This window comes from Crocodylus siamensis, chromosome 4, assembly GCF_052110815.1.
Source record: "Crocodylus siamensis isolate JL-2025a chromosome 4, ASM5211081v1, whole genome shotgun sequence".
Classification (NCBI taxonomy): domain Eukaryota; kingdom Metazoa; phylum Chordata; order Crocodylia; family Crocodylidae; genus Crocodylus; species Crocodylus siamensis.
The window spans coordinates 72,822,592-72,850,298 of NC_143398.1; the positions used below are offsets into that span (position 1 = coordinate 72,822,592).

General features: G+C 41.1%; 1 protein-coding gene across 2 annotated transcripts in view; it reads left to right on the forward strand.

Moving 5' to 3' along the window:
- The window catches only part of ZDHHC17 (zDHHC palmitoyltransferase 17), a 130,980-nt gene that overhangs the window by 57,403 nt on the left and 45,870 nt on the right, over nucleotides 1–27,707 (forward strand). Inside the window, exons 3-7 of one of the 2 annotated variants that reach the window (XM_090042569.1) lie at nucleotides 7,133–7,255; nucleotides 11,075–11,152; nucleotides 15,890–16,034; nucleotides 25,448–25,512; nucleotides 27,240–27,402. In XM_090042569.1, the coding sequence (XP_089898695.1) occupies nucleotides 7,133–7,255; nucleotides 11,075–11,152; nucleotides 15,890–16,034; nucleotides 25,448–25,512; nucleotides 27,240–27,402 (574 nt within the window). The remainder of the gene's footprint in view (nucleotides 1–7,132; nucleotides 7,256–11,074; nucleotides 11,153–15,889; nucleotides 16,035–25,447; nucleotides 25,513–27,239; nucleotides 27,403–27,707) is intronic. The other variant, XM_090042570.1, reaches the window with a different exon arrangement.

Below are 27,707 nucleotides of genomic sequence, written 5' to 3' on the forward strand. Positions count from 1 at the left end.
AGGACCTGCTCCACAATTTGCCCAGGGACTCAGGTGAGGCTGACTTGTCTGTAGTTCCCCAAAGCCTCTCTTCCCTTTCTTCAAAATTGCTTCTATATTTGCTCTTTTCCAGTTGTCTAGGACCCCTTCTGATCGCCATGAATTATCAAAGTAATGGTTGGCAGCTCTGCAGTTACATTGGCCAACTCCTTTAGCACCCTCGGGTGCATTGCACCTGGACCCATGGACTTGTACACATCCAACTTCTCTAAACAGTTCCTAACCTGTTCTTTTGCCACTGTTGGTTGCTCACCTTCTCCCTAAACTGTGCTGCCAGGTGCAGTCGTCTGGGAACTGATCTGGCTTGAGAAGACTGAGGTGAAAAAGGCATTTTCCACAATGTTTTCATTAGGTTGCCTCCCCCATTCAGTAGGGGATCCACGTCTTCACTGATCTTCCTCTTGTTGCTGACAGATTTTTAGAAACCCTTCTTGTTACCCTTCGTGTCCCCTGCTAGCTACAACTTCAATTTTACTTTAGCCTTTTTGATTGTATCCTTGTATGCTCAAGTAATATTCTTATATTCCTCCCTAGTTTTGTCAAAGTTTCACTAAAGAGTTCCCTAAGCTGAACTGGTCTTCTGCCATGCTTGCTTGTCTTCCTGCACATTGGGATGGTTTTTTCCTATGCCTGCAGTAAAGTTTCTTTACAAAACAACTATCTTGGACTGTTCTCCCCCTCAGACTGGCCTACCAGGGGATCTGGCCCATCAGATCCCTGAGTGAATCAGTCTGTTTTTCTGAAGTCCAGGGTCCTTATTTTGCTGCTCTTCTTCCTTCTTTTCCTAAAACTTTTCCTAAAAACTTCCTTACTTCTCCAGAAATGGTTATCAGCTCCTCACATGGCTTGGTTGATACGGACATCCATTCCATCCCAGGCTTTAAGAATAACGTTGAGGAGGTGCCAGTTCTTAGAGCAAGGCTGCCTCCAGGTTTTCATATTTCATAGATTTCATAGACGTTAGGGCTGGAAGGGACCTTGGAAGATCATCGAGTCCAGCCCCCCGCCCAAAGGGCAGGAAGTCAGGTGGGGTCATAGGATCCCAGCAAGATAAGCATCCAATTTGCTCTTGAATGTAGGTGGTTCAAGCAATGTAGGTGCTTGAACCACCTCCGATGGCAGACTGTTCCAGACCTTGGGGGCTCGGACAGCAAAAAAAATTCTTCCTTATGTCCAGCTTGAAACGGTCTCGCAGTAGTTTATGACCATTCGACCTCGTCATCCCTTGGGGCGCTCTGGTGAACAAACGTTCCCCCAGATCCTGGTCACCCCGATAAACTTATAGGTGGCCATCAGGTCACCCCTGAGCCTGCGCTTTTCCAGGCTAAAGAGCCCCATGGCTCTCAGCCCGTTGTCTTAAGGTCTGTTTTCCTGATCTTGTATTTGTCACACTGCCTGAAAATGGCATTTGTGATGACAAGTCTATATTCCATGGATTTGCTAAGGAGAAGGATGCTGTTGGAGTTGGCTTTCCATACATCTTCATTCCCAGTGATGCTACTTGAGAGTTCCAGGTCACATCCAACTCTGGCATTGAAGTTACCCAGGAGAATGATCTTGTCCTCCTTGTGAGTGTTAGTACATGATCCAGGCTGGAGTAGAACTGTTCTTTGATGTTATTGTTAGGGCATACACACTGATGATGCTGACATATTGATTGTTGTATAGTTTAAGATGGAGGGTCATATCATAAGACATTCATTAATTCACACAGGTAGCTCAGTAAGGTGACTGACAAGCTGATTCTTGATAGTGAAGGTGATGCTGTGAGCCTATCTGTCCTTAACCAGTTTCCCTTTACAGAAGGTGTAGCCTTGACCCTCGTCCCTCAGCTGACCCATATCCGGTCATCTCATTTCACTCGAAGCTGCAGTGTTCATGGTGGAAGGGTAAAGTTATTATTGAAGAAGAATCTTAAGCAAGACAGCTCAAGAAACTGGAAAGAAGTCAGAATCCATTTTCCTTCATTACATTCTCTCAATCCTCTTTCACCAGGAACAGGCACAAATTATTTATAGTTTTTTTTCGAATTGCTTACTTGACTTTTCCCAGACTGGTTCTATCTTATTCTTTAAATGTGCCTTCCTTTGCAATTGAAGAGGAAAATAATTGTTTTATCTGTCAGCATTCTAGGCTTGGTTTGTGGCCTTGGAAACTGTCTGGAGATTGTAGTTAGGCATCCATGGCATGCCTAACAATCAATAATAGTAAGTCTAGAGACCTGATTATAGTGCTACTGCAAATGTTTATTTGCACACATGCACCAGTCTTTGATGAGGTGGTTACAAATAGCAGGCAGGCAACAGTCCCCTCTGCTGAAACACCCTGCCTCAAGAACTGATGATATAGAGGTTAGTGCAGTGGGCCAACTTGTTTGCTGATTACCACAGTTGGTCTATTTGCGACTATAACGGTTGCCTTTTTCCTACCTTTAGTGAGTAAGGCTAGAAGACTAACAGCAACATGGCACTTTTCCACCAAGACTAAAACTTTGCTGGAGAGCCAGAAAACCCTCTTGAAACAAAATAAAACAAATAAAAAAAACAAGTTCTCTTCTCACACCCCTGGAAAAAAAACACCCCTGTATACTGTGTATAACAGCGCCATCTGGTGTCCTTTCCCTAAACGGTATATTGTAATAGTGATTTTTCTTCTTTGCATGTTGTTAATCTAATGAAGATGGATTTTTGTGTTTCTGAGAGTCCCCCACTTTTGAAACCAGTAGGAAGCTACTCATCTAGTTTGTTTGTGTGTAATACTTGACATAGTTGATAAAATTGGCTCAATAAGGAACTGTTTCAGGAAAATATTGATACTCATCTGTCTGATTGGAAGTTTGATGCGTCAGATCTTCTGTACTGTTGGCATGGGCACAGTCCTGTACACATTTTGCCCTTCCAAACTGCGTTGCTGTCACCATTTGGTGGCTAGCAAGAGGATGCAGGCTGACAGGTTGGTGGTCCCTAGAATGAGCTGGAATAACTATAGAAATGTACAGCTTAAAATGCACTAACCCTTTTCCTTGGGATGTCATCTGGCATATTTCAGAGGGACTTGAAACAGGGTAATGAATGTGTATGTTGTTCCTCTATGTTGTCTCTTGGTCAGTTCAGTTCTTTCCCCTTTAAGTATCCCTCTGTCAGGGTGGTGGAGTCTGTATGCTTCTCCAAAAGAATGACTACATAGGCTGGTACGTTGTAAAAGCTCAGCCAGGTTAATTTTCCTACACAGCAACTACTTACTTAAACACGTGTCTAAAAGGTTACAAGTTGTTAGCCCTGAATGCTGTTGGTTAAGGCTCCTAATGGTTTGTGTGCTCTAGGCTTAGCAGATAGTTCCAAAAGTTTCCAGTTCCTACACATTAAGTAGTTCTGTTTACATCAGATACTTGAATAACAAGTATCAACCCCTCTATGATGTTATTGATATCCGTAGACCTTCTGCCACTTGTGTTCTAGACTTTGGCACCATCCGTATTAATCAGCTTTAACAATCAATTTGAACACTGGTGCTTGTCAAGTTTACTTCCACAGGCACCTGAGTGATGTGGGGTCACTCCTGTTTTGGTCAAAGCTCTGTGCTCTTAGCAAAGCCTTTATGGCAGCTGTACATGCATTGATCAGCACCTAAGTGATTTGTTACTCCATTGAGGCCCATGATCCTAGGACTAAAAATTTTCTCCCAGAATAAATATGACATGCATTTGTATCCCTATACATTCTGAATGCTGTACATATAGTGACACTGATATTTCTGTTTTCAACGCTGCTGCTTGTGTGAATGGATTTTGGATTTTACTGATTCCCTCCTTTACTTTGCTTCCCAAATGTGGAGAGCAGGGAGTAGGAAGGCAGTAGCCCAAGGCTGACGTGGATTGGTTAATGGATGTAGTTTGTAATATGGGTTTCTTTTACCGGTTCTTGGGTTTCTTTAATGCAGTGCCATGCAGAGGTACCCGGGCTAGTTCCATGAACTAGCTTTGATGTTGGAGGCAGCCTAATTAGCTCTTCAGAGAAGGACTTGTTACAGAGCTAGCTTTGGTATCACTACATGACACTGCATTGTGCATTTTAGACCTCCCCATAGTCTTGCAGGAACTCCTTAGGGTGGTGATCCTCAACAAGGGTGATACAGTATTCTGGAGAGGGTGCTGTGGGGTATCATGCAGTTACCACTGCAAACACCTACATTGGAGTTCACAAGGTAAACCCAGAGATTTCAAATAAGAATTCATAGGGTCAAAAACATTCTGACCTGTTGTGGTCTTTCTGAGTTCTTTGCAGCAGAAGAACTGCTCTATTATTTTTCCATAGTCAAAAAACAAGTGAAAGCAAAGACTAGGCATTTTCTAGTGAGTGCCTTGAGCCTAACAAGGGGTGTTCTGAGTCTAAAAATGTTGGGCTTATGGGCTTAGTCAGTCATGTCTGTTGGTCTCTCACTCTCTCCTTCATGTGGCTTCTTCCATTGGCAGCAGATTGAACCAAGGAAAAAAGCAAAACCATATTAATAATTCGTGATGCTTCTCAACCACTGTTAATATTTTTGTTTCTTGTTGGTAAAAGTGGCTATGAGTTTTGCCCAAAGAACTAATAAATGTAGCTTTCCATTTGGCTTTTGTTTTATATGTAGAAGAGGTAAGCAGATTAGAAATTTTCAATTGGGAAAAGAGCAGCTGTTAATTACCTAAAAGGGGAGAAAAGACTTCTGTGTCATTTAATTAAACAACTGTAATAGACTTATGAGTTATCAAATTAACCAGGGTTGAACTTTTGTAGAAACTGCACAAATAGGAGGAAAATTCCTTTAACAAACCCTTGAGCTTGAACTGAAAAGTCTGCTCCAGAGCAGTCAAGTTTTGTAGGAAAGGAAACCAAGCGTGCTTTTCCAGTCTTGGTCTGCAAATAATATTTCTTCCAATATGTCCCATATGGTAGATTTCCAAATTGCAAGTATGATCGTAACTCTACTTTCAGGTAGGCCAGGGCTGTAAACTACTAGGCTGCCAGGAGCTGCACCCTGTGAAGGAGCCATCCATCCCTCAGCTCTCCCCTTCTCCCATCCTTCTGCACACTGTGGGGAACCCAGCTGCCCCCACCTCCACCCCAACTGGACACACCTCACAGGTAGTCAGTCCCACTCTGCTGCTGCATACACAGCCAGAGCACCTGGAGAAGGGGCAGGAAGCAGAAACTGGATGAGGAAGAGGGAGCCCAGAGACCCTGGCTACTGCTTCAGCAGGTGCAATGGCAGCACTTGTGGTTGGGCAGGAGCCTGTGGGCCACTCTAACTCCCTGCACTCTGTCTGTTAGACAGCCCTGATATAGGCTGACTCCATATTAACAGGCATCTCAGTTAATGCTACATTAGATATATAAAGGCCTTTCACACTTTCGAGTTATTGCTTCATATTTGAAATACATTACTGTATTTGTTTTATAAGGTAGCAACCTTATTAAGGTAGCTTCATATTACAGTGGTTTCTTTTGCCAAATGGTGAGGGCTTAAGACGTGATTTAAATGAAAGCTTAGCTTGTAAAGTCCAAAATGGTATCTTAATACATAAATAAGTACAAATATACCAAGCCACTATGAATTGAAGTGTCAGCATGAGCTAGTAGTGGGCCATGGAGAAAACGGAGGGAAGGTAAGATACGCTACTGTCCTAGGCACTGTTGAAGTTGTTTTTGAATCTTACAAGTTATTGGGTTAGGTATCTCCTGAACAAACCAGTTGGAATTGGTGGACAGTGGTTCATTGAACATCTGTCTCCGCGTAAGAGATCAGGAAAAGAATACGAATATAAGTAGCATAAATGCATCTGAGGCCCCAGGAGGTGAGAGAATTTTTTTCCATTCAGGTTAACTCACTGAACTATGTTGCTGAAAGAGCAGGAATGTACTGTGGGTACAACTATTCTATCAGCTGCTGAACTAATAAATCAAGCTTCTGCTGACAGGTTTTAGAATATCGGGTCTCTAAATGTGTAAATCCTTAGAGTGTGACCCTATTATCTTTCTGTTTTAAAATTGAAGGATAGGATTCAGAGTGACCTGGACAAATTGGAGTATTGGGCTAAAAGAAATTTCATGAGGTTCAACAAGGATAGTTGTCAAGGAAAGTAATTACGCTGCTGTTTTCTTCACTGGTGAGGCTACATCCAGAGTCCTGTGTCCAGTTTTGGGCTCCTCATTACAGAAAGGATGTGGACAAGTTGGAGGGAGTCCAGCAGAAGGCAACGAAAATGATTCCGGGAGCTGGGGTACATGACTTCTGAGCAGAGGCTGAAGGACCTGGGTTAATTTAGTTTGGAGAAGAGAAGACAGGGATTTGATAGCAGTCTTTAATTACCTGAAGGGCAGTGCCAAAGAGGATGGAGCTAGACTGTTCTCAGTGGTGGCAGGTGAGAGAACATGGAGCAAGCATCTCAAGTTGCAGCCAGGGAGGTTTAAGTTAGATATTAGGAAAAACTTTCTCACTAGGAGGGTGATAAAGCATTGGAACAGGTTACATAAAGAGATGATGGAATCTCTATCCCTGGAGGTGTTTTAAGACCAGGGTAGACAGAGGCTTGGGTGGGATGATATAGTTGAGGATGGTCCTGCTTTGAGCAGGGGGTTGGACTAGATAACCTCCTGAGCTCCATTTCACCCCTAACTTTATATGATTACAGACATAACCCCCCCCTAAAAATGGCACTTTAAACTCTGTGTGCTCCCACCAAAACCCAGCATATACCCAAAAGGGGCATCACATTAGTTGGATCTGGCTTGCCCAACATCTGTATAGATTGGGTGCTTTAACAGGGCTTTTACGGCACTTTTATCTAAAAGCTGATTGAATCAGCTTTGGATAAAAGCTTCAAAAAGCCCCACTGAAGCACCTGGTCTAAACAAACATTGCAGAACCAGGTCAAACTAACATGCTGCTTCTTCCAGTAAAGGCCCCCATACTCCCCTCCACACACATGTATGTCATCAGCCTAAGGTCCTGCTATTCACTAATCCTGATAGCACGTGGGCACCTGTCTTTTTTCCTATGCATTGTCATTTTTTTTGGCCTTAAATAACGATTTTGAATTTATTTCTTCTTAAAGGTATGGGATATATGAACGATGCAGAGAGTTGGTGGAAGCTGGTTATGATGTACGGCAGCCAGACAAAGAAAATGTAACACTCCTCCACTGGGCTGCAATCAACAACAGGATAGATCTGGTGAAGTATGTGTTATTATTAAACTAAACATTAGGCAATCAGAGCTATAAACGGATTTAATGTTTAGAATGTGAAGTAGTTTTAATAGTTCCTTTCATGGCCATCCAATTTCAGTTTTAAGTGTAAAATTTGAAAGTGAGGAACCTACTAGCTTAGATACTTTGCAGAGATTCTAATGTCTAGTGCTAAAATGAAAACCTGTTAAGTCCAGGTCTAATTCAGATTGTTTTAATGAACTGGATAAGGTGCAATTTTTTCAGTGCAGTTATGCTACTGTAAAATTTCTCATGTTAAGCTAATGGTTCCTTTTTGGTTTTCAATGCGCAATGTGGCAAAATAGTGTGCATGCAGTCAGTGAACTTGAAAGCTCTCTTTTATTTGTGACCATTCCATTGTATTGCCAGATGAAAGGAAGAAATGTGTTTCCTAGTTTAATAAGGGTAAGTGCTTTACAAGGAAATATTCTGTTATCTCATTTCTGTTCTTTTTGTCTTCTGTAATACAAGAGGCGATAACTGAATTAATCCTTTGGTAGTCTAGAACCAGATACAACAGTGCTTTTAATATGGTAACCCCTTTCTTTTAACTTAATACAAGGGTTAAAGCCTAGGGGTCGGAGAATTATGGATTTAGTGTTAAAACTGAAAGACTAAAAGTAAAATTCCAAGTCCAAGATCTATAAGGATGTTTTAAAGCATACGATTTTCTTTTTGAGAACCTTAAGAGCCCAGTTTTGGAGGGTTAATGTCTACTATTTAATATTTTGTCATCTGTATATGAACACTAATCATTTTATCTGACGTTAAAAAATTATGAGCTTAAATGTATGCAGTAAATAACATGGGTACCTCAGAGTACCTGGTATAAAACGCATGGATTCAAACTGCATTCTGCAGAATAGTTCCAATTTTGTTAGCAGGTTGTACAACAACATAGGCACCCACATAAAATGAGCACAAATAGATTTATTTTAGGTGCTACCTAAGCATTGTGTGCTTCATCAGAAGCCATTACCAAACCAAACTGTTTCCTATGTTGAAAAAAAAGGTTCCATCATGATTTGCTTTTAAAAGGAGCTCTCTTACTCCCCACCCCTCTTTTGTTGATGACTCTACCTTCTATGGAAAAGGACAGAAGAACTGGGAATTAGTTGGTGTTTCTTAAAGACTGAGGAACACCTTTTTAAAGCAGCTCTCATGGCAAGGGCAATTGCTAGTTTCCTTTAACACTGTCATGGACAAATATAAAAGGATGACAGCACTGATGTTGCAATATCTTTGAATTTAGGTCTGTGGCTTTCTTCTTTTAACAGAAAACAGATAGTGTTCTACCTCCTGCTATCATCCTAAAGCAGAGTCTGTATGTGGAATTGATAAGTAAATCTATGGATCTTCTTAAAAAAAAAAAAAAAAAAAGCAAGAACTTTTGTGAGGCCTGTTGTATCTTAATCCTTCTCTTTCAATACTCCCTTTCTGTGTTTTCCTTCCATCTGACAATTTAACTATTTAGTTTATTAATAATCCTTAATTTGGACCACTAGAACATATATAGTTTTTCTTTAATAAACAATAAAAGCCTTTGTTAAAAATGTAACTTACTTTTGTATGTGTTTAGTCGGTTACAAGGCTGACTTACGTGTAATGAATTAATCATTGGAGTCAAATGGAAAGGCATATACTTATGCTGTAAATACTCCTATCAGAGTTAGCACTTTTCTTAATGGTGTCTACGAATTGACTAGGCATTGAAACAGCTATTCACTCATCTGCAAAAAGGAACATTGGATTTGATGAAAATGTAGATGTAGACCTTATGTATATGGAGATAGGTACTGTGGAAATTTTTCCTTCAGGCTAGGGACAGGAATTACACATGAACCAGTATAAGTGGTCAGAAACCAGTTTAAATCTGTAACACAATAGAAGTTCAGTGCACATAAACCACTTTCAAAATGGCCAAAACCAGTTTAAGATAAACCTGGATAGATATCGTATCAGACTGAACTGGTTTAGGTAAAATTGGTTTATTGAACTTCTGTTCCAGATCCCTTCCAGATTCAAGTTAAGTCTGTCTCCCAGCTTCCCAGGATGCTTTACACCTTCTTTGCAAACCACCCCCAAATTGCCAGGTGGGTGGGCTAGCCTTGTCCCAGGCTGTTTGCTCCAGCTGAGCAGGGAGGCATACTTTAGTACCCGGCTTCTGGCTTGAACTGTGGGGGCATGTGGCAGCATTTCCAGAATCAAAAGTGAAAGTTGGTTCACTTGCTTGTTGGTTCAGTCTGTGCAACTCAGACTACCCTGCACAGATTGAATTGGTTTAGCCTCGGGCTTTTTGACTGTCTGTACTTAGCCTTAACATTATGTGTTTGATGCCAAATTCTTATCTGTTTTGTGAGCCCTAAATGCATCTACAAAATAAGGGAGCTTTTAGCACTTTCTGGTTGTGCGCTTGTCCTTTCTTCCATAAATTAAAAAAAAAAAATACAGATTTTGTAGGTATCATTCCTAAGGCTGATTTTAAACTCTGCCTCACTCCAGAAAAGGAAAAGAGATTTGAAATTATGTAAAATTTATCTTTATTGGCACTTGAATTTAAGAACACCACGGTTTCCCATCTCTCTTCTGTCGTAGCTATGATTCTGAAAAGAGAAATGTGTTATGGCTCAAAACACTTAGTTATGATTCCAGAGACAATTTTGTACATGTTTTATCAGCAAAATAACCTCTTAAAACAACTTTGAGAACAGAAATGGCTCCAAACAGGAATTGACAGATTTGAAAATTTGTAGGTGGTTATTTCTGAATAAGTATTCAGATTGTATAGTAGCTTGCTTAGATCTGAACGCCTACATTTTAGGGTACCTGAAATCTGGCTGTGACCAAATTTTTCATGTAGCGCTATGAACACATTTAATAGAGGTAATAGAGGTTTGATGATGAAAGCATAAACCCTGAAGCAACCAGCACCATGACAGCTGCTTAAAAAGGAGTAAGCCATGTTCATAAAAAATATATAAATAAATAAAAATTGGCAAATGTACCCCTGATTAATTCATCTTTATTAGGTCAGGGCATCCTATCACAAGTTTACCTGTACATGTGCTTATGACCAAAGACTCAACTTCAGTTGTAACAGGTGTTTTCTGTTAATCTGCACTGAAAACATTATACCATCATAAGACTTTTGACAAAATTAACATGTAAAAAATGATTGCTTTTTACTGTTAGGTGCTTTGTTACTCAAACAAAAAAAATAGTTTCTCACCAACTTGATCACTTCGGGAAAAGTGTTCTCCAGTAAGAAAAACAATTATCTCAGCTCACAAGAACTACATGTGGTTATAAATATGAATTACTACAGATTAGATATGGATAATTCATTTTGGTCCTACAGGTGGTTGGTCTGCTTAAAAATGTTTTTTTAGAAAATTTAATTTCTATCCAGTCATTTTTAAAGTATCTTATGTTTTTGTCTTTGCCTAACAACTGTAATTGAGAAGCATGTAAAATCTTTGCACTCGTTAAAAGCATAACAAAAACATTAATTCTTGGAATTATGATTTCAGTGGGGACATTCCAGTGATAACATGTGCTACAAGTTAAATTGTGTAAAACTGTATTATACCTTCGCCAAAATTTTGTGCGCCTTTCTTTAATGGGCAAATATAAACTTCTGCCTAAGATTTTGTTTTAAAATCAGCTTTTAAAAAATAGAAAATTGAATGCACCTATACCGTATACATTTCAAGTAAATCACTTCTTTCATGAGAATAATTTTAATTGGCACTATCTGGACTAAAATTGTGCTTTTTATTCTGTTTTCAGATACTACATATCTAAGGGTGCCATTGTTGATCAGCTGGGAGGAGATTTAAATTCCACCCCTCTTCATTGGGCAACGAGGTGGGGAGCCAAATTCTAGATTTTCTTTACTCCTGTACTTGTTTTGCTTGTTTGTTTTTTAACAGTCTATTAGTTATTCCACTTCAGAATGATGTTTAGACATTTGGTTGCAAGTAAGAATGGAGCATATATGATTGATTGGTGTCCAAGGATGTGGGCTCTTCTGATCAGGCTGTCAGTTTTAGTTATAAAAGAAAGTAATCACTGAGAAAAGAAAGATGTATTGCATCAAGATTAGAGTTATCGGTCACCTGGTGGCTGTTTTAATCCTGCTTTTGGGATCTCTCTTGTTTATCTAGCATGTTTAGCAACATGGAGACTACGTGACTCAAAAAATGGTTTGCACAGGATGTGGTCCACAGAGAGCTCCCTTTCAGGTTCAGGGAATTATCAAAAATAAATTTCAAATGAAGGAAGAAATCTGATTCATAATTGGGAACTTGTCAAAGACTGAGGGGATGAATACATATCTGAGGATGGTACCAGCAGTTTACTTTTCTCCGGTGATTTATTTGTTTAGGTGAAGTACATCCCCTATAGGCAGAAATGAATGGGGAAAGAAGAACGTCTACAAATATTTATAATTAAGCACTGCAAAAGAGGCTCAGAATATTGGCTTCTGAAAGATTTAAATAATCAAGTTTATTTTTCATAAATGTATCAGGGGGATGGAGACCAAAGCCCTGAGTTAAGTGGGGAAGCAGGTGACCTGGAAGAAGCACAAGCAGGAGGCAGCAATGTATGCTGTCTTCTCATTCTTCATGGGAGAGTAAGGCAATTGGCAAGTTACCTCATATGTCTGTACATGAATGCACAGAGCCTGGAAAACGAGCAGGAAGAATTTGAAATCCTGCATGTGGTGACAGGGAGCAGGGCCAGACTTGATCATGTGAGGCTTCCACCTGATGGTGCACAAGTCCTGGGAGTTGTACGCGAGTTGTGGGGCATCCTGTGTGATAGTTTGACTGGCCTGACTCTTTTCCTTGCTGCCATGTGCAGCTTTCAGAACTGATTGGAGCCATGTGCCACTGGGCAAATGTGCCTGCACAGGCAATGAGCAGCCTAATGGCCCACCACTTGCTGCTGCTAAGATGAGGGGGTGCTGGTGAGATGTGCTGGGGCGTGTGGGGTGGGGTCACATGTTCCCCCACCCGGCCTACATCCCCCTCTACAATCTCCTCACACATGCACACCCCTCATAAAGACAAATCCCCCACACATACCCACCCACATCCCACACCCCACCACGCACACCGCCCCCCCAGCCACACCCCACACATGCAATGAACAAGAGTAAGACTTAATTTTTGAGCTATTATTCAATCACCTCTGTATATACAAATACTTAAATCAGGACAATTTTTTTTAAATACAATTAAAATATGTTATAGTAGATGTTTGACTTGCAGTATGTGATTTTAGGGGTTTCTTTTTCCTGTTTCAAGGTGGCAACCTCCCTAGGCATACTTCTGGGGGCAAGGGGAGGGACTATTGATCCCAAGATGGTAACTGGGGCCAGGCATCTGTCAAGGGGCAGGCTATCCTTGTGGCTCTCAACAGCTCACCAAAACTCATTAAGTGGCCCTCCAGCTGAAGTTATTGCCCGCCCCTGGTGTAAACTGTTCAGAGAGGACAGGGAGGGGAGAAGAGGAGGAGTAGCACTTTATATATAAAAGAAAAACTATGATTACTTGGAGATAGGCCTGTTGAAAGTCTCTGGGTTAGGGATGGGGGAGAGTGCAACAAGGGTGATGTCATGATAGGTGTCTGCAGTAGGCCACCAGGCCAGGAGGATGAGGTTTTCTTTAGACAGCTAGTGGAAGATTCCTGATCACGGGCCCTGGTTCTTGTGGTGGATTTCAGTTACCCTGGTGTCTGCTGGGAGGGCAATACAAGGGACAAGAGAGGTAATGAGAAGGGTTTCTAGCAGTCTGTCAACAAGAAGAAGAAGATCAGGGGAAGTGTGGGTCCCTTAATGAATGGGAGAGGCAACCTAGTGACCGATATTGTGGAAAACACTGTTGTTGTGGAAAATTACTTTTTTGAATCAGTCTTCTCATGCAGGGTCAGCTCCCAGTCTCTTGCACTTGGCAGCAGTGTTTGGGGAGGAGGTGAGCAGCAATGGCAAAAGAACAGGTTAGGGACTGTTCAGAGAAGTTGGACATGGGGCTGGACACTATGTACCTGAAGGAGCTGAGGGAGTTGGCCGATGTGATTGTAGAGCCTCCAGCCATTAACTTTGAAAACTCATGGTAACTGGGAGAAGTCCCATACATGGAAAAGGGCAAATATAATGCCTATCTTGGAGGAAGGGAGAAAGAGGACCTGCTGAGCTACAGATGCGTCTGCCTCACTTCGCTTAGTCCCTGGAAAATCATGGAGCAAGTCTTCAAGGAATCCATTTCTAAAAACTTGGAGGAGGAGAACGTGATTAGGAACAGTTAACGTGTTCACCAAGAGGAAGTCATGCCTGACCAACCTGATTGTCTTGTATGACAAGATGACTTGCTCTGTGGATGCTGGGAAAGCAGTGGACGTGATATACTTTAACTTCAGCAAAGCTTTGGATACAGTTCTCCCACAACATTCTCACAAGCAAACTAAAGAAGTCCAGGCTGGACTAAAAGATTGCAAGATATGTAGAAAACTGGCTGGATTGTCAGGCTCAATCAATGGCGCGATTTCTAGTTGGCAGCCAGTATCAAGTGGAGTGCCCCAGGGGTTGGTCCTGGGGCTAGTTTTGTTCAAAATCTTCATCAACTATCTTGAAGATGGGATGGAGTGGATTCCAAGTTGCAGATGACACCCAGACTGGGGAGTAGTAGATATATTGGAGGGTAAAGCTAGGATCTAGAGAGAGCTAGACAAATTGGAGGACTGGACTAAAAAATTCTCATGAGGTTCAGTAAGGATAAGTGCAAAGTCCTGCACTTAGGATGGAACAATCCCATGCATCAGTATAGACTGGGGACCAGCTGGCTTAGCAGCAGCTCTGCAAAATAGGCCCTGAGGGTTACAGTGAATAATAAGCTGAAGATGAGCCAATAGTGTGCCCTTGTTATGAAGGAAACTAACAGCTTAGTAGGAGCATTGCCAGCAGATTGAGGGGAATGATTATTCCCTCTATTTGGCAATATTGAGGCCACATCTTGAGTACTGTTTCCAGTTTTGGGGCCCTCCCTATAGAAAGGATGTGGATAAATTGGACAGAGTCCACTGGAGGGCAACAAAAATGGTTAGAAGGGTAGGGCACATGACTTCTGAAGAAAGGCTGAGGGAACTGGGCTTGTTTGGTCTAGGGAAGAGGAGGCTGAGAGGGGACTTGCTAGCAGCCTTCAACTCCCTGAAGGGGGGTTCAAAAGAAGATGGTGCTAGACTGTTCTCAGTGGTGGCAGATGACAGAACAAGGAACAATGGCCTCAAGTTGCAGCAAGGGAGGCTTAGGTTAGATATCAGGAAAAATATTTGCAGGTAAGAAAGCACTGGAACAGGTTACCCAGAGAGGTTGTGGAATCTCCAACCATGGAGGTTTTTAAGACCTGGGTAAACAAAGCCTGATTTAGTTGGGGATGGTCCAGCTTTGAGCAGGGGGTTGGACTAGATGACCTCCTGAGGTCCTGTCCAACCCCAAGTTTCTGTGACCTATGATTTTGACAAGTTCAAGCAGAAAATCCACTAATTAAACCAATCTGCTAGGCTCTACATTTAAGTGTTATAACTAATTTAACAACACATAACTATGCAACGGTTACTGAAGGAAATTTTTAATTTGAATTAGTAATAATCTTTTCAAGTTTGATTCAAAGAATATCTGACTGAATGATAATTGTTCAAAGCCATTTTCTGATAGCATGAGAGGCCTTCTCTAACAATTATGTATATTTGGCGTGATCAACAAAATGACGAGTAGCCCTAGCCCTATTGGCTGCTTATAGATGTTTAAAAAAAACCTATAAAAATTGCCTTTTACATTAAACTTGGCATATCCGTGTGCGGAGCCCAGCACGTGCTTGGAAGAGGCATTGCCATAGTTGGACCTGCTTTACCCAGTGTCTGTATAGATCATGCATTTCGGTTGGGTTTTTTTGGTGCCCTACCAAAATGATGCTGTGGACCCAGATCAAACGAATATGCTGCTGCTTTGGTAAAGCACAGGGTTTTGTTTTGTGTAGTTTTTTTCTACACCTGTAAGCAGCCATTATGCTAAAAAGATCTTTATAGAATTTTTAATGCAGTAGCGGGGGAAGCTCAGCCTGAGAACTACCGTACTTGTTTTCCCTGTTTTCTCTCAACGTTCTAGTAGAAATTGTTGTTCCACACATCCACAGGCTCTGGATGAATTAAATAAAATTAAATGAACTAGCCTACTACATAGACTCTGGAAAGCCATTGAAGTATGTGTTAGTAGATTACTGGTTCACTTGTGTTTTGAAAGCTTTTAGCCCTTTTGCCTGGAAATGCATATGAGGCCGTCATCAACAGTGTATTAATTTGTGTTTGGTGACTTCTGTAGGATGGTCATATGAGTTAAGCTAGTCTTATATTTGCAGAATTGGATTCAAAGTGATTATCATTTTCAAACTCACTGTTGTCTTATGTTTCAGTTTAGAAGTATTAAACACATAAACTAGAGTTTAACATTTTTAGTTAACAATTATTATCCAAATAATGAATATGTTACCAGGTTTTATATACACAATTAACTAGGTGTGTTTTGTGTTCACTTCTTATGTTTAGACAGGGTCACTTATCCATGGTTGTACAACTGATGAAATATGGTGCTGATCCGTCACTAATTGATGGAGAAGGATGCAGCTGTATTCACTTGGCTGCCCAGTTTGGACATACTTCTATTGTTGCTTACCTGATAGCAAAGGGACAGGTAAATTTTAGTAAAATAATTCACATTAATTAAAGTGACTTCTAAGCAGATGTGTTCCAGTAGTAAGGAAACAATAGAAAACTCTGCTTACAATTCAGGTAATTAAATGTTTTGCCATTTTGAAACTCTTCTGTCTTTATGTTATTTTGTTTTACTTTCAACCACTTCTTTTAAAATTTAAGCATGTGTAATATGCCCATGTATGATTTTTTTTCCAATGGCATAAATATTTTAGCTTTTATTCACATGTGAAGTAACAGTATAATGTATGTAAATATTAATGGATGTGTTGCTTTCATAGTTTCATATTTAGTAGGGTCAGAAGGGACCTGAGCAGATCATTAAGTCCGACCCCCTGCCATGGCAGGAAAGAGTACTGGGGTCAAACAACCCCAGCAAGGTGATTGTCTAGCCTTGTCTTAAAGACCCCCAGAGTAGGAGCCAGCACCACTTTGCTTGGAAACTGGTTCCAGATCCTAGCCACCGTGACAGTGAAGTAGCGCCTCCTGATGTCTAATCTGAATCTATCCTCTGCCAGTTTGTGATCGTTATTTCTAGTCACTCCTGGTAGTGCTGGGGGAACCGGGACTCCCCCAATGCCTGCTGGTCCCCTCTGACTACTTTGTAAACAGCACTAGATCCCCCCTCAGCCTTCTCTTGTGGAGGCTGAACAGGTTCAGGTCCCTGAGCCTGTCCTCATAGGGCCTTCCCTGCTGCCCCCGATCATGCGAGTGGCCCTCCTCTGGACCATCTCCATGTTGTCCACATCCCTCTTGAAGTGCAGCACCCAGAACTGGATGCAGTACTCCAAGTGCTGCCTGACCAATGCCGCATAGAGAGGGAGTATCACCTCCTTGGACCTGCTCGAGGTGCATCTGTGGATGCATGACGGCGTGTGGTTGACCGTCCTGACTGCATCCCCACACTGCCGGCCCATGTTCATCTTGGCACCAATGATGACTCCAAGATCCTTCTCTGCCTCTGCACTGATGAGAAGGGAGTTCTTCAACCTGTAGGTGTGGTGCTGGTTCTTCCTCCCCAGGTGCATCACCTTGCACTTCTCGGTGTTGAAACACATCCTATTCTTATCCACCCACCCCTGTAACCTGTCTAGGTCTAATTGTAGCCTATTCCTCCCTTCTAGTGTGCCCACATCCCCCCACATCTTAGTATCATCAGCAAATTTGAACAGGGTGCTTTTTACCCCCTCGTCCAAGTTGCTGATGAAGATGTTGAACAGTGTGGGCCCAAGGACGGAGTCCTGGGGGACCCCACTGCCCACATCCCTCCAGGTCAAAAATGACCCATCCACCACCGCTCTCTGGGTGCGGCCCTCCAGCTAGTTACTGACCTATTTGACTGTGTAGGTGTCGACACCACAGTCCCCCAGTTTCTTAATGAGAACGGGGTGAGAGGCAGTGTCAAAGGCCTTCTGAAAATCTGGGAAGACTATGTCCACTGCTACCCCTGCATCTAAGGATTTGGTGATCTGGTCATAGAAGGCCACCAGGTTGGCCCATGTTGAACCCATGTTGGTTGCCCCTAAGCATAATCTCCCCTGCTGGCCCCTCGTGGACATGTGCCAGAATAATTCTCTAAAAAAGCTTACCCAGGATCGTGGTAAGACTAACTGGCCTGTAGTTCCCTGGGTCCTCCTTCCTCCCTTTTTTGAAGATGGGAACCACGTTAGCCCTCTTCCAGTCCTCTGGCACCACACCAAACCACCACTAGTGCTTGTAAAGCCGTGGCAGGGGTCCTGCAATGACCTCAGCTAATTCCTCAGCACTCGGGTGGAGATCGTCCAGACCAGCTGATTTAAATATATCCAGTCCTTCCAGAAGTTCCCTGACTAGATCCTCACTGACCCTTGGCCTAGGTGAGCCTCCCTTGGGGCCCGAGGGGAGCCCAGTGAGGGCGGGGGGAGAGGGGGGGGATGATCTGGTCCCTGCTCAGGAAAATGGAGGCAAAGAAGTTGTTAAACAGGTTAGCTTTTTCATGTGGTGTGACAACCAAATTTCCTAACATGTCTTGCAGGGGCCCCATGTTACCTGGTACCTTCTTTTTGCCCCCTATGTATTTAAAAAGGACTTCTTGTTGTCCTTGATCCGGGTAGCTAGTCCCAGTTCCATCGCAACCTTGGCCTTCCTGGCTGCCCCCTTGCATCCCTGAGCACCCACAATATAATCCTCCCTGGTGATGGCCCTCCCTTCCATTGGGTGTATGCCTCCCTTTTAGCTAGAAGACATTCCCGGATGCTTTTGGTGAGCTATGGGGGCTTTTGCACCCTCCTGCTCTCTTTGATCCATGTTGGGATTACCTCCCTTTGGGCTTGGAGGATCGTCTCCTTAAGGAGCGACCACTCTTCCTGGACACCTGGCTCCCCTCCCCTTTGTTTTATTTTATTTTCATTGAACTTCACTTTAATGATTCTCAAGTGTGATGAGTTATAACAAATCTCCAAAACATTAAAATACGTACCAGCAAGATCTAGGAAAGATGCTATTGTAAGACAGTATCATAAGTTTAGATGTTTTCATTTTAACTACACCTGTACATGTGTGCCCTAACTCCAGTCAAACAAACTGCACTGACTTGCTTTTAAAATTTTGAATACATTATGACAATACCAGACTTCCTTTTCAATTTTAGCAGTGTCCTGCTATCCTTCATTATGTGCACTTTAAAGGTGTTATAAGAAGATTCATCATCTGTATTTTAAAATAAATTTTCAATTGGTTCCCACACCAGACTCGATAATCTTTTGGCTCTTGCTGGAAGAGAATTCTGATCTGATCTCTAAATTGTTAAACAAACAAAACCTTGAACAAAATCCCAAATCAACCCCTGTTCCTTATTTGATGCTCTCAGTTGCATATCTTTGTTGCTGTTCATTTTTTTTTAAAAACAGTTTGGCAAGTATGTACAATTATTTGGATAACATGGATTATAATATGTACTACCAGACTGCTTTATTATATTTAGTTCAACTGAGGGTATGGACAAACTAAATAATTATATTTTATTTGCAGAAGGAAATGTGGGTGCATCCACTCTATCCTGTGGTAAGTGGAAGCTAAACTGCAGGAACTATCACTTGTTAATTCAGCAGCAACTTACCATAGGATAGTGTGGACACATGTAACAATTACCATGGATCAGTTAGTGCATCATTCCTCTTCCCCTTTGTGATCGTTCTTTGTTCATAACTTCAAACTTAGATGAGCAAAATAAGGGAACAAAAATTCTAATTTGTAGCTGACTGTTATAGTAAACCCAATCTCTAAGCATAACATTTATTGCATCTATTAAATCTGACGGTCTTTCACTGTGGAATCAATATGTGGTGTCATTTGTAAGTAGGTATTAGCATATTATGTAATTATATGTAAACAATAAATCCCGTGTGTATTTTAGGTAGAAAACAGTAAGTATCCAAATATAATTGAGTTTTATAAATCTTTTCTCACTTTATTTTTATGTTCTGACTGCTCTGACCTTTAAACTTATTTTATTCTTTTACAAAGTGGCAGAGATGAAACAGTAGATGGTGCTGTAGCATATGTTACCACATTTAATCTGTTTTTCTTGTACATTGATCATTACCTCCATATTTAACCTTAAGTTCTGCTTTATTGTAAAAGAATGCAGAAAGTAGTCGTAGTTTATGCGGGGGAGGTTAAAAGATTTTCCTTAGCATTTTTTTTCCTTGAATAGTTGGTTTTATTAAATCACTTTTGTCAAGACAAGCAAGATGTAAATGTATAATAGTAAGAACATACATTTAAAGTTGAGTAAGTGATTATGAGATGAAGTTGACCATGTGCAGTAGGCCAAGCATGTCTGTTAGAAGAGCACTGCATACATAAACAGAAATTTGGGTAAATAACATGAAAGGTCTCAGGCATTGAAACTTAAACATTAGCAAATTCATAATCATACATTTTGTTCCTGAGTTGTATATAGAATACAGTTTTGTTGTGTGTACATACACACACATGCCTGTGTACTCGTGTGTCAGATAGGCCTTATGTATGTTTCTGTTTTTGTTTTCAAACTGATTGGTTAAAAGAGCACTGTCAGGGTTTTAAAAAATCCAGAGAAAGGTTTGTTTTTTAAATATCGTAATGTTTTTGCAATCATTCTTATTATGTGTAGTTACTATTATTATACATCACATAACATATTTCTAATTTCAAGATGTGTGGGTGGGTGGGTGTAGAGAATTAAAAACAGTAACCTCTCCAAAACTTTTCTTCTGATCATATGCTTTATAAAAGCTTATTCTTACTAAAACTTAAAACTTCTGTCAAAACTGAACCTACAGGGTCACTTTAATCTTATGTGATAAATCCACAATATGGATATTTTTTTTAATTATTTTGAAAAATAGCTGGAAAATTAAAGGTGAAAATTTTGAATCTGTGTAGGTTAACAGTATTCCTAGTAATTTGATCAATAAATACTGCAATGTTGTTTAAAAAATCTGAATGTAGAATGGTGCTATACTTAAAGTAATATTTCATTTGTTTTTTAAAAGTCAAAGATAAACATTATATAAAATGAAAAATGTCCATTTTTGTGTGGGTTTTTTTTAAAGTAAATCTTTTGTAGAAAAAATACTCTGCCACTGTGCCTCTTGCATTCCAATCTTTGGCTAGGAATGTAAGTACCTGTGCATGACTAACTCTAATGAATTATTTCCATGGAACTCCTTTCAAAAGTGTTTTTAAGAATTAGGACCCTAAGAGCATTCAGCTCTCCACTTGTTTGTATTGGTTTTTAGCTGTTTCCTTAGGACACTGTTTAGTCATGGATATTGGAGTCACTATCACGCAGACAAGACTTTTATGCTGTTATTTTTTATTTTTGATCTTCCCTTAAAGCCATTAATGTCTCTGGTACCCTAGCTTTACAGCTTAGGTATCTTGGTTCTTAACTGGGCTGCCATAATGTAAGTACCAGTGCTGAAACTGGGCAAAATTGCCCCAAGTGGCTTGTTTTGATCCAGACTAGGAAGAGCTGTGGCAAGAGCCTGCAGTCCTGCTGCAACCTTTCTTGGTCCAACCATGAATGCTTGTCAAGGAAACGGGCTCACAGAGCAGATGCAGCTGTTCTGTGTGCCTTTGTTCTCAGGAGGAAGGTTGGGTGACTGAGACTCGCTGCAGCAAGATTGCACGTTCCTTCTTTCTTTAGGTTTATCAGATAACCTTAGTGCAGGTGGGAGTGCATGCTCTTGCCATAGGCATTTCCAGTTTGGCTTCATGAGGTATATGGGCCAGTCCCACCCAGTTGTGGTGGCAGCACCTTAGTTGAAAACTACTAAGCTAAGCTGAGGCAGTCTAGTGGTGGGTCTCAACCAGGGTTGCTGCCAAAATTAAAGGCAGGCAAGGTTCTTTGGGTAGATGTGATATCTTTTATTAGACTAACTAAATATTTATATATCACATCTACCCAAAGAACCTTGCCTGCCTATGTCCTTATATCAACACGGCTACAACCAAGAGCCCTGCCAAAATTAAACACACTTATACAGGTGTGCCCTGAATCTAAAAAGGTTAAGAACCACTGTCTTGAATAACAAATGGTCTTTTTGAAAAATAAGCTTTATTTATTTTTAAAAAAATTATTATTTTTTTTTTTAGGTTTTTGGGGTTTTTTTAATTATTATTCAGGCAACTATAGAAGCAAAAGTTGTTTTTGTTACCTGGTCACTACATGAAGTGAGGTATAAATTACTGAAAAATCATGGAAAACCTGGAGTATCAAACTGGATTCTCACAGCTCCCATTTTGTGTGTACTGTCTGTGGTTCCAGCCTCTTTAAGCATGTACCTTACACGGGTGATATTGGGATTGGAATCTTTTGAATAGCAGTATCCAGTGAAGCCACCCATGGACCTTAATTGTTCTCTTGCCCCTTGTAGCTGAGGGCATAAAGGGTTGGGTAGCCCTAATCTGTACTTATTACCTCCTTATCTACTTGTAGTGTTCCCACTCCTTGTTTAAAAACTTGGTAGCACAGTTTTGGTTCTTTGAGAGATATTTTCCTTGCAGATCCCACAACCTCTCTCTTATACCTCTTCTGTGGTATTCTTATTGGCAAATGAGTTGAGTGTGAGTTGCGTCAAGCCCTCCTTTATATCCCCAGTGACAGAGAATCAGAAGGTACACAGGATACAGGTGCAGCCCCAAGAGACACTGCTATTCAAAAGAATATGATTTCATGTGCATGGAGGTATATAAACCAAGAGTGGAATCTGGGTTGTCAATGTGTCATGAAGAGCCGTAGTTACTGTAATGTAATTACTTTTCTTATCCCAGGGAAAATGGGCATGTTTCTGAAATCTTTTTGGCCCAAACTGTATTGAAGAATCAGAAATATGAACTCTTCTCCAAAAATTAATCTTGAAAAGTCTCCATTTTGAAAAATTAATTTTATTTATTTATTGCCATCTGGGTCAGCAGAGTGTCTTTGGCAGCACCAGTATAGATCTTGGGGAGCCGGTCAGTCTGACAGACAGCAGGGGTTGTAATGGTGCTGAAGAATCGCACATGTTTTCCAGAATCCAGCTTGCCTCCTGGCTTTTTTGAACGTTCCACTGGAATATGGTTTCATTGGAAAATTTTCAAGCAGCTTTAATTAGCAGAGATAAAGGGATAGCATAGGAGCTGCTATTATATCTCTGTTGCCTCTGAGGAGGCTTTCACAGAACTTGACCAGACTTGATGTAGAGCAGTTTTTTTCGCAGAATATAACTGCTCAAATGCACCCAGGAATCTAACCTCTGCTGCGTTTTGAAGAATTCCCAATTCTCAGTGAAGGAGCCTGTAGATAATTATTGTAGATACATAGGTATCTTTCCTTTGGCACACATATTAGGCATTTTGAAACTCAGGTTACTTTTATGTGATGTTGTTCAATCAAGCACAGTAACAGGATTAATTTCTTTCCATTTTGCTATCTATTTGGCCACTTGCTTGATTAGGTGAGCATTATTTTTGAATATGAAAGTTACTTTATTCATTATGGTGGTTTATGCTAAAAACTTTTGTCATGCAGTTAAAACTCTTGTTAACTGCTTATGTTAAATCTGCATCTGAATGCTCCTCCTTTCAGTGTACTGATTGGCTTATACAAAGAGCTTTGTCATGTGCATTGATAGACCCACCCTGTTTTGCAATTGTCCTTAAAGAGGTGCATCTGTTACTAAGTGTGCCTGAACATTATTTGTCATAAAATGAGGGTTTGCTTAAGAGCTGCAGTTCATATTGGACAAAGCTGGCTGCCATCCATCACAGATACAAAAAGGGAAATAAAAATGATGGTTGTTAAAATGATGTGTTTACTTTGGTAAAATGTGAACTGAAGACAGGCCACACCTGAGGATTAGTGAGAAATGTTTTACGGTAGCAAACAGCCTGTTCCCAGTGGCTTAGAATCAAGAATTTGATTGATTCACTATTGTTACCAAATCAGAACTATTACAAGAATTAAATTGGGACTCAAATCACTAGTTGGCCATAACACTAAGATTATTTAAAAGAAAAAAAAAGTATCAACATGACTCCACATTTTGTAACGGGTCAGTTGTCCTAAGCAAACACATTTCAGGGTATCTGTGCACATATTTGCATAATGTACCTATTTGTTGTGCTCTGATGGTAAATGCTGCCCTTTTCCCATCAGTAATTTATTAAATGAAGTAAAATATAGGGAAAAAATGAACTACTTTAAGTATGTAGAAAATATGATAAAAGGCAGCTGATAATAAAACATGGAAAAAGACTATAAGCACAATATTACCATCCATTTAGTGGTTGTCAGCAAACACACACATACTGGTAAAGTTTAAAGTAATATTTGGTGAACCTGACAGGTTTCACTTAATTTTCTGTGGTCTCATTCATTTCATCTACCTTAAATGTGTTATCTGTAACATGGCAGGCGAGGTTCTTTGAAGTAGATATGATATTTTTTTATTAGACTGAGTAGCTGGAAAAAAGTTCTTAGCAAGCTTTCAGGCGCAATCACCCCTTTTCAGGCATAGGGAATCTGCTATTCTGAGTCTCCAAAGAATGAGAGAAGCTAAAAGTGTGACAGGATGTCAGTGAGAATGTAAATAGGTAGACATTAGGAAAACAAAAAGTCAAGCAGGGAAGGGAAGGGGGCAGGGGGGTGGAAAAAAAAGCCAAAGATGAGTAAGAGAGACTCTGCAGTGGTAGTAATTCAAGGTAGAAAAGAAGCTGTCTGTGAAAAAGGAAACAGCTGGAAGTTAAGAAGACAAAGGGCAGAAAATGAGGGGAGGAGAGAAGAAGGTGGGGGGAGGAAAAAAAATGTAAGAAGTCAGGTCTGGCAGGTACCTGGTTTATTTGTGATATGGTACTGTTTAGAATTAACATACTTAATTTTTTTTTCTTTTTAAGGAATCATTTTCCTGCCAGTTTAAAACCAGTATTAACTAGCTTGCTATACTGGAATACTGTTTTCCTTTTAGAATTGATCACTAATTTTACAGTTAGATTTAACTTGTTCTGAACACTTACTAATAACAGTACTCTGAATGAAAGTTAAAAAAAATCAGGACTTGATAATACAAAAAAAATACAGAAGATAGATAATTTTGAGGTAAGGATAGCCCTAAATTGTAAGAAGAGTTTTTATGCCAAGAACTGTAATATAATGCTGAAGGAAATGAAAAAAATGCTGTACTCTTGAATGGTAGAGGCACTGAGGCCTTTTAAATAAAGTTTATTTTGTTGGGATTAAAAGGTTAATCTTATTTAATAGTAAAGGCTCAAAGCGAGGCAAATATATATATATATTTTATTTTATTTTTTCTGTACTAGATTACGGGAATTATTTGAAAGAAATTGCATTGTAAGTGAGAAACATTTGATATTTTATGATCAACCATTTCAAGGTGATGAATTATTCTTCTGCATGTATTGTTTCTTTAGTGTTTAGGGTGTTACTTTTATACTAGGTACAGGAAAAATCTCTCTCCCCTCCCAACTGCAGCATTTTACAACTTTGCTATATTTTTGTTTTTTCTTGAGATACCATTTAGGGAGGAATCAAGCAGCGGGGAAGTGTATAGATATTCATACTCCTCAGAGAAACTCTGCTGGAAGCAGCCTCTCCCAGGCCTGATATGGGTTACTTTTCTTCTGGAACCACCGTTTTTGTTCCAAGAGAAAATGTGTGAATATCTGTATGCTTATAGCTTCTACTAGGAGAGCTGCCTTTCTCCTGGTAGACATGTAGCTATGCCTGTACATGGCCTTAGTTTCTATATTAAAGATGATGCTGAACTAAAATGATCAAGATCGATCCATCATTGCAAATTCCATGATTCTGAAGTATTGGAATTTAAGTATTTTTACTTATCTCACTAATACTTTTCTTTTTATCAGGATGTAGATATGATGGATCAAAATGGAATGACACCCTTAATGTGGGCAGCTTACAGAACGCATAGGTAACAAACTCATTGCAATATAGACTTGTTCCAAGCACTTTGTATTAGCTAGAGAGTATAAAATAGTTTTTGTTTTTTACTTATATATCTTTTTAGCAACGTGATTTATTTTCCATAATGCCACCCAACTCCCTGCTATAACTCTCTTCATTTGTAACGTTTTCTGAAGAAGAGAGAACATTTCTCATCTTACATTAGTGCCTTGTTTTTATTTACTCTGTAGGAGTGGCATGGAGGTGGGATAAGTTTGGTACCTGCTTTGCCATATGTCATATACATAATTGTCAGCATGATACTACACGTTTGCAATAATTTTGTTCATTTGCTGTGAAATGTGGGGAAATAAAATATGTATGAAATATGGTCTACATCTGTAAGCATAGGTGGTGGAAGCGGGGTGGGGCTAATGGGGCTTAACCCTCACAAACACGGGGCAGTGGTAGGGCTACAAGGCAGCCCAGCTCAGGGCTTCCGGCAGCTGCACCGGGGTGGGGAGAGAGTGGGGCTGGGCCTGGGGCTAGAGGAGGGGCAGGCACTGCACAGCCACCAGGGCGAGGGACTGAGCCATGAGGGGTTTGTCTGGGGGTTGTGGCTCCTGCTACTGCATGCACCCCAGGAGACATGTGCCCCTGGATCTGAGTGGGGAAGGGCAGACTACTGCTGCAGGCTGGGGCTGGGGTCAGGATTGTGCCAGGCTCTTCCCGGAGATGACTGAGTGGGGTGGGGTGGGGTGGCTGCAGAGGGCCCGGGCACTCCATCTCCTCCAGCCTGATGGTATGGCCGAGCCTGGCCCTGTTACGGCTCCCAGCTCCGGGCCCCTCCGGGCAGTGCGGAACCTGGACCAGTGCAGGGAGGTGGCTGGGCCAGGGCTGGGGAGCAGTGGATTTTATGCGGTGTGCCAGCGCCAGGCAATGACCCTGGGTGCAGGGGAAAGGACGGGTGCAGCAGGCCCTGGCCCCAATCCCAATCCTGGGCTCTGCTCCCTCCTAATCCCTGCCTGGTCCCAGCCCCCACAGCCCTTCCCCTTCCCCTTCCCCCTGCCCGTTCCCTGGCAGACTTTCCCTCCTGGTGTGGGAGTGCGTGCTTGTACGCACGTGCTCAGCCCCTCCCAATTTTTTTTTCCTTCTGCCTATGTCTGTAGGAAAAATATATTAATAGACTGACTAACTTCAGAACTATGTTTGCTTTATCAATGGGAACAGAATCATGTCAGTTATATTTACTACTCCTTTTTTTCTCTAGAGCTGAGATGGTGATACGAAATCTTTAGGTTTAAGTCAGGGATTTTCAACGTTTTTTAAGGAGGGTACGACACCTGAACTGTACCCTCTGGATGAATGGGGGAGGGCAGCAGCCGGTTAACAGTGGGAGTGCCCTGGTGGCTAGTTGATGAGCTGGGGGGGGGTGTGAGGGGCAGGGTCCCCCGGCGGTCAGGCAGTGAGTGTGGGGGGGTACTTGGGTGACAGCGTGTAATGGCGGCAGAAGAAGTGGAGGTACTTAGGAAGCACACCTCTGCCACTGGCCGTGCGGTAGTGCACAGCAGCGTGCTCCCCAAGTAGACTTGCTTCTCTGTGCTGCTGCTGTGTACCCCTGCGGCCTTCCCAAGTACCCCCAGAGGTACTCCTGGTTGGCAACCCCTGGTTTAAGTAAATCAGACTCCTAGATCAGTTTTGAATGTGTGCATCATTTAGTTCTATACATGTCTAATTTGGCTTTTGTTTTTCTAGTGTGGACCCAACTCGATTGCTGCTTACTTTTAATGTTTCTGTTAATCTTGGGGATAAATATCATAAAAACACAGCACTACATTGGGCTGTGCTAGCAGGAAATACTACAGTGATTAGTCTTCTACTAGAAGCAGGAGCTAATGTTGATGCCCAAAATATCAAGGTAAAAATGTACCTTAAATCTCTTGTAATTTTAATACAGAAATGACTGATATCATCTGTAGTAAGTCTTGATTTTTAGATTAGATAACTGCCCTTTGATGGTATATAAGGTCACGAAGAAACTGAGAAAGCTAGTTTCCTTTAAATTTAGGTATCAGTTTTTCAGCAATCATGGACATAACCTTTAATTCTGCACACAGAACAAAATCCTTGTGTAAGTATATATATATCCACAGAAATGCGTAAGAAATTGTATTATGTACTCAGCTATTCAAATTTGGCTTTTTAATGGAAGTACATGCTTGT